The sequence below is a fragment of the Amphiura filiformis genome, chromosome 3, assembly GCF_039555335.1.
Source record: "Amphiura filiformis chromosome 3, Afil_fr2py, whole genome shotgun sequence".
Taxonomy (NCBI): domain Eukaryota; kingdom Metazoa; phylum Echinodermata; class Ophiuroidea; order Amphilepidida; family Amphiuridae; genus Amphiura; species Amphiura filiformis.
The window spans coordinates 9336767-9344258 of NC_092630.1; the positions used below are offsets into that span (position 1 = coordinate 9336767).

A 7492-nucleotide genomic window follows, 5' to 3' on the forward strand; every position below is an offset into this window, starting at 1 on the left:
CTTTTTTTTTCCTTCCTCTCCTTTTTTCTCAGTAAATTTTGCCCTATTCCGAGATTATGCAAAACCGGAAATAAAGCAAAATTTACTAAATTAATGATTATACGAAAATAATATGCCTGTCAGCGTCAGGTACCGGGTGCTGTTGCAGAGCCCTGTTCTAGCCCTGTTCTTCAAATTTCAAATTGCAATAGCGCCATCAGTTACTTTTTCAGCCTCATATAAACACCAAAGTTCTGTAAGCTTTATTTCATGTAAACAAAATAGTGGACTTTGTCCTTTACTTGAGTCTGTCGCTAATGACAACAAATTTCCAAAAGCAGGACTAGAATTTCCCTCCATTCTTATTCATAAATGACAAGAAATGGCTAGCTCAGACGCTTGGCTGGAAAGACTGAAATCAGCTAAGAAGACAGCTCTCATCCAAGATGGTGAGTAGATCGTAATCTCCCTTAGTACAAGTCTAAAAATCTTACATTTTGCTCTGCACTTGTATTTGTAAAGTGGGTGCAAAATTTTGCAGGCCAGGTTTACCAAGACAAGTTCAACCTGCTGGGAGTGTGATACTGACTGTGTTTTACAGCCACAAGTTTACTCAATAGAGGTAGTCATTGTGACGTCAACACCGCCATCTTGTCGGTACAGAGTGCCTTTAAGTTGTAACTTGTTGCTAGTAGCATCAACGCGATCTTACTAGCAACAAGGCACTCTGTACCGCCATCTTGTCGGGTACAGAGTGCCTTGTTGCTAGTAAGATCGCGTTGATGCTTGACTGAAGAGGTGCGTCACACGCTGCGACTTCCGCGTAATTGGGGCGTAATGTCTAACACATGACATGCAGAAGAGGCTGACTGCCTCTATTCTGTATTTTGATGGTCAGGCAACCTATATCTAACTTCCTGTCAGGGGTCGAAATATAAAATAAAACTTACATGCGCAACTCTGATTTCTTCCTAAAAATTGGCTGATTTTCTCAAAAGGCAGTCCCAGGTATGAAAGGTGAATTCAAATTTGCCATCAAACCACATCATTTTATATATCAAATTAAAGCCCTTGATTGAGTAAAGAAAGCCAAAACTAAAAACCGTTAAATTTGTCATAGCACTTTCCGTAGCAAAGTTACATCTTGTCAAAGGTTGGCTTTCATCAAAAATATTCAGCCAACTTTTAATGCATCAATTTATAAAACAAAACAGCATAATCTAATGATTATGATAGAGCAGCTTTTCTATGTGGAACTGCTATCAAAATCCCTCTAAAATTCCATGTGCGATTATCTCATCACAGTTAGTGTTGGCCGATCCCGATCTGTGAATCGGAGATCGGTGCCGATATGGACTGCATCGGCCTTGAATCTGAATCGGCAGATGAGCTATCAGCTGCCGATCTAGCTTACCGATCTCTGAACTTGACAGTAATAAAAGACACAACAATTCTTTAAGCTTACCATTACTTTCTTATGTAACATTACTACTATTTAATGCCAATATATTTCCAAAAAAGCGTTGTTACCACCGCAAGAATCATGTCGTTTCATACTGTATTTTATAATATTATCCACTCAGTGACAACACTCCCGACTGTACAGTGCGTCCCTGGGAAAAATTTGTAAACACTTTAACACTCGACATGTGCGCCCTTCAATGTCGGGTTTCCCAAGGTGAATTTGAGGGCATGTTATTTTTAGAATCGCGCACATTCGCGCTATTCCTCCTCACACGGACGATTTCATCTCTTAATCTCCAAACACGTGAATTCTTTCTGTAAACAACTCTGCACAACCAATCAGGATGGGAATTCCGCGGTATTCCCCAATACGTCATATGCATAAATTATTATAATATCGATGGAGCTGATTTAGCTGCAGGGTCATTGAATCAATTCGCGCAGTGATTCGCTTAACTTGGTACACACGCAAATCACAGTTGATTCGCGGGGAAGAAAGAAGAATAAAACAATCAAGAGAAATGGATTAATGATTAAACTTCCGACAATCGGAGGCACTGAGTGAGTAACGCTGGGACTTGGGGTGTAAAATGGTATTTTATTTGGGTTGATATTGACATGAAAAACCTCTAAAAACGGTCATCATATTACATAGTTACAGGTTTGGGGAATTAAGCTTTGACTGTTAACATTACTGGGGCCCGACTTGAATGAACTTGTACTGGTTGTAAAATAACATAAAACTGAATCGGGATCGGATCGGCCCGATCTGCTGATTTTCAGATCGGAGATCGGCAGGCCTTATATTAAGTATGCCTGGACCAGCAGCTAAAATGAGCTCCTGGTCCCAAAGATGGCTCCTGGTCCTATAGTTTGTAGTGTAAAATATTAGATACACCAGGAGCCAAAACTGGGCAACCATGGGGTAAAAAAAGCCTGGGTGCCTGGTTAATATAAGCCTTGGAGATCGGCAGATCCGATCTTGGGTTGGATCGGCCAACACTAATCACAGTAATAAATCATATATTGGGTCAAGCAAAGTATAGACAACATATTTATGTAGGTTTCTTTGAAAAATCTGTTCTTTTAATTTTCTATGTAAAATATATGTGTTGGGCTCCAGTTTGGGCCAATTTGGCTGACTAGCAAATGTGTTAACTGAGGTTTGCCTTTCATAAATGGCAAAAATGGTATTTCTGAGAGGCTTTTTTTGCATGTACCGGTAATTTCAAGGAAGCGTATAAATGGTGGTGTGTCTCCATAAACTTCGTCATTCAACAGCATGTTTGACTGTTTGTTGCATTCTACCCCATCAATCATTGTGACAATTTTTATTCATTAATGTTTTTTGCATACCCTGATATTGTACTGACAGTGAGGCTGAGGGAGCAATATATGCATTTCAAAATATTTGAGATTTGAATTTAGCTTCTTGAAAACAGACATACTGTGCTCCTGTCATTCCTTACTTGGTTACCATTTGCTTTTATTACAGGCAGAAGAAAAGTACACTTTGTTTTCACGGATGGTGCAGAAATGGCTGAGGAATATGATGTGAAGAGCAAGGAGTTATTAGGTATGATGTCATTTTACTACATGTAATATGAAATTGAATTTTTGAAAGATGGCATAATTATTATGCCATCCTTGCATGGGAATAGTTTTGGATAGAAATGTTACCCAGTAATACTTTGAATCCTGTTCTGTTGAGAAAATTAAAGAAAACTTTTGCATGATTCAAATGTACAGAAGCCTTTAGCAAAAATGTTACTTGAATACAGACAATGTTGACCCTGTGACTCAAAATATTTTGAGGCCTGTTGGAGAAAAAAACATCTGCAGAGATGCTATAATGTAGATATTCCAAAAATCTACAAATTTTCTTGTACTCGTGCATAAAAAAATGCAATTCCGCAGCAAGCATCCAACGCATCGGCCAAGAATTTTTTCGTAAATAATATGATTTTGTCATTTGGAGGCATACTAACGGTGTCCCAACAGTGATGGACAGGAGATAGAATAAATACATAAACTAAAATTATTTTGCAATCGACCGACCGACCATACTTTTTGGTGGCAGGGAATCGCAAGCAAACAATAATTTTTACACAGATTTGTCTACTTTTAATCTGAAACTGTCTCCAGGCAGAAAGTCTTAATATCTTTACTTTTTCACAAAAGTAGATCCTGGTTTAAGGGATCCAAAATGAGCGTTTATTAACGTTTTCGACAGTATTTTTTAGGACATGAGAGCACCTCAGACCTGTCGAATTGCATTCTGAATACTGAAGCATGTCTTTCTGATATCAAATAATTTTCATTTTTTAAAATCACAATATAATACAAATTTTATGACAAATTATAAAAATTTGATATTTTTCAAATTTTGATATATAACAGTCCTCGAAGTGAATTATATAAATCTAATGATATATTCTTAAAGTGTATGTAGCAGGGAGGAAAAGCCGACGGTCAATTGAAAATTTTTACCTTTCATATTGAAGATATGGATTTTTTTCCCAAAAAGACCTAATTTTTTTTTTTTTTTTTTTTGAAAAAAAATCCATATCTTCAATACGAAAGGTCAAATTTTCAATTGATCGTCGGCTTTTCATCCCACCTACATACACTTTTTAGTATAAATCATCAGATTTATAAAGTTTACTTCAAGTACTGTTAAATATCAAAAATATCAATTTTAATGATTTGCCATAAAATGTGTATTAAATTGCGAATTTCAAAAATCAAAATTATTTGATATCGGAATGACATTCTTCATATTCAGAATGCAATTCGATATGTCTGATGTGCTCTAATGTCCCACAATAAATACTGTCCAAACGTTCATACCCCAGCCCTTAAACCTTGCTATATTTACTGCTACCCTTGTATCTTATACAGTGAGAAAATGGAGAAGGAAAGGCATGCTTGGAGGAGAGGGGAGGTGGGACTATGAAGTCGGAGAGTCACTGATGAGAACTGCAGCTCAGCTTGAAGCACAAGGATTTATGGAAAGTAATAATAATGTAAGATATATGCAATAAAGTTAATTACTACGCAGCTAATTCCGCCAAATATTTAGCAATTGATGTCATCAAAGTTGGCAATTAGCAAAATTACATTAAAACCATGGCCAAATGTCAGGTTTAAAGGGGTGTGACCCAACTGACAGCCTCATTCCCCATTTTGCCTCATCAAAACTGAGATTTTGGTATCATATTTTTCTAATTGCCCCAGTTCAATTTAAGGCTCAAGATATGTTTTGTTTAGATGGTGTGAACAAAAACATGGTGAAGTTGTGGTATGTATGTTCTATCCTATGGGGCATTGTTTTACATGTTTTTGCTTGGCATCAAAACCGCTGGAGCAATACAACTCAAAATTTGGAAAAATAATTGAAAAATTATTGAACTCCGTGTGATTAAAATAGTGAAGACCACATTCGGAAACTTGCTTTCAAAATCAGCATGTGGTATGCTAAGATTCCATCTCTCAAGAAGACGCTGTTTGATCCATTTAATAAACTTTAGCTAGTTTATGTTAACAAGTTACATTTGTTTCCTCTTTTGCAGCCAATATTTTTAAGAAAAGACACACGACAAGCATTCCAGTGGCGGATTCGTAATCTTCCTTACCCGATAGAAACCTACAGTGTAACAATCAATAGTGAAGATAGGTGCTGTATTGTAAGGACCACAAATAAGAAGTAAGTGACTGAAGCATCAACAGAATGTTGTCTAAACAGTAGGATTGTGTTCACTAAAAGAAATGTCACACGCTTAGACTGAGAGTATTCCTCCTTTGCACAGATCTGCGTTCTTTCTACCAAAACCAGGTTATCCCTACAAACAGTGCATTTTTGTTATTCATTCTTTTCTAGCAACGCGTAAGAAGGTTTTTGCAAAGCGTACGCAGCATTAAAGCACATGTTTGACATGCGTACGTACACGCAACACACACTTTGTGGGTAGAACCTCGTTTTGAGATGACCGTAATTTAATAATTTTGTAATGTTCATTTCCATTTGAAATCCATACACCTACTATGGAAGACATCTCCCACACAGGGAGCTACAGGGAGTGTGACTTTTAAATGGGGTTAGCTGAATGGGTGATTGCATTTGAAATCTACGCTCCCTAAGGGGAAGATTAAGGTCATGTCTTCCATAGGGGGTTTATTTATGTATAGAATAGCTCAATTGACAATGAGCTACATGTATAAATATGTGAAAAGTGCAAAGATTTGGGTTTTATGAAACAGAAAAGAATAAGCGCTTTTGCAATTTCGGTTGCACATGCGCGAAACTCCTTGCTTGGGAGATAAATATTAAGGACTTGCTACAGTATGTTATGTTATGTACAAGCATTTCATAGATTATTGTCACAAGTGTAGGTTATGAAAGAAACACTTTTTCAGTTAAGTTGAGAAATTATGATTTTGTGTTCTCTTTTCTTCTTGCAGGTACTACAAGAAATATACGATACCAGACATGGATAGAGCACAGTTACCATTAGAACAGAATGCCATATCTCTAGCGCATGCCAATAATACACTTATAATACAGGTGAGTTGGATTTGTAGACACAACTGATTCTTTGATAATCATGTTTCTTTTCACTGAAATTTGCATCTGTCTAGCATTCCTAACTTTTTTTTCTCTATTATTGTGTTTTTCAGTACAAGAAGCCAAAAGCTATTCTTGAGATGGAGAGATTAGTCCAGCAAGAACTTGACAAACTGAAGGCAGCCAAAGATGGTGATGTAGAATGCTCACCAAGCTGATATACCCTTTGCCCTACATTCAAAGCATGGTTCACCCCCAAGCTGCACCTTGTAAAGACTGTTGTTTTTGTGTATGCCTTTCATACATAGGCTTTCATTAGTGCGTGCGCATTCCGCACATGTTGCACATGCATTTGCCTTGTGGACCTCATATTGCTAGCAAGATATTAGTATATTGGTCCCAGATTCTTAGCAAGGAAAATGATCTTTTACGGGAGGGCACTTTTAGATTGTGTCTAAAATTCCAGTGAGGTCAAGGCAGCCCATAGCGCCATTAGGCGTATCTTTACGGTAGTGTGTGATCATGTAGTGGCACTATTTGGCTGCTTTCTATTGTAAAATTTAAATGCCAAAATTTGAGAACCACCTGGACCCCCTGATTGTGGAGGGCTGTGCAATAATTGTGAGCCATGGGGGGAGGTAAACTGGGAGGGACATGAGGAAATGTTATGCCTTCCCCAGTAACACATGCTTGTTGTCCGTGTGATTGCAAAACAAAAACACCTCAATTTTGTAAAAGACAATAATTTGGACATCTTTTATCAAGTTGATTTCAATCAATGTTAACTGTCTTCCCCGATAGGCAGGTTTCTTAAAATGTATAATAATGCATTGCCAATGTCATAAGATTCAAAGAAACTCCAATACATTTCAGTTTAAGTTTTGAAGGGAAATTGAAGAAAAGTTACTATATACTTTCTTTAATTATTACTCAAGTAAAATTAAATGATAATCATTAGGCCCTTGAAAAGTTTGTCTCAGCTCTGTCCGCATAGGTTTTAGATTCACATTTTAGCACATTTTGTCATGTTTTTGAAGTACTTTCATTTGAACAGACTAGACTAATAGTAATCATGCGCTTCACTTATATTGGGGGCTTTGGGACGGGGAAGGGGAAGCAGAAGAAGAGGGGGTATATCCTGTATATGCTTAGCCTTTTTTGACTACCACATAAAAACCTGAATCTGCATAGAACTTAAGGTCAAGTTTTTGGCCAAAGGAAGCTGAGACAAACTTGTTTTGGCCTTATCATAATGTTGAATTAAAATGCAATCAATGAGTCTTTGAGTAAGTTAATCATTTTATAACAGTTTTATTTGGTTGAATATGGTAATGGGTTAGTGTACATGTACACCCACAAATTCACACATCGAATTTGATCAGAAGTGCTATAATAGCATTCAACTGTATAACATTTTTGTATATTGTGCCACATATATTGTAATATTTGATGCAAATAAAAGATTTACATCATTTTTATTGAAAA

At 36.9% G+C, this 7492-nt stretch overlaps 1 protein-coding gene across 1 annotated transcript; it reads left to right on the forward strand.

Moving 5' to 3' along the window:
* Window positions 1–274: 274 nt before the first annotated feature.
* LOC140147973 (protein DPCD-like) lies at window positions 275–7492 on the forward strand. Its single transcript, XM_072169789.1, has 6 exons — window positions 275–428; window positions 2939–3019; window positions 4345–4469; window positions 5016–5149; window positions 5905–6007; window positions 6121–7492. The coding sequence occupies exons 1-6, from the start codon at window positions 362–364 to the stop codon at window positions 6223–6225; spliced, it is 615 nt and encodes a 204-aa protein (XP_072025890.1). The 5' UTR covers window positions 275–361; the 3' UTR covers window positions 6226–7492.

Excerpts from the sequence above, each read along its gene's own strand:
- LOC140147973 (XM_072169789.1), top strand. The coding sequence starts at position 362 with ATGGCTAGCTCAGACGCTTGGCTGGAAAGACTGAAATCAGCTAAGAAG. Across the intron at positions 3,020-4,344 it reads GAAGAGCAAGGAGTTATTAG|TGAGAAAATGGAGAAGGAAA; the intron begins GTATGATGTCAT and ends TATCTTATACAG. Across the intron at positions 6,008-6,120 it reads ATAATACACTTATAATACAG|TACAAGAAGCCAAAAGCTAT; the intron begins GTGAGTTGGATT and ends TGTGTTTTTCAG.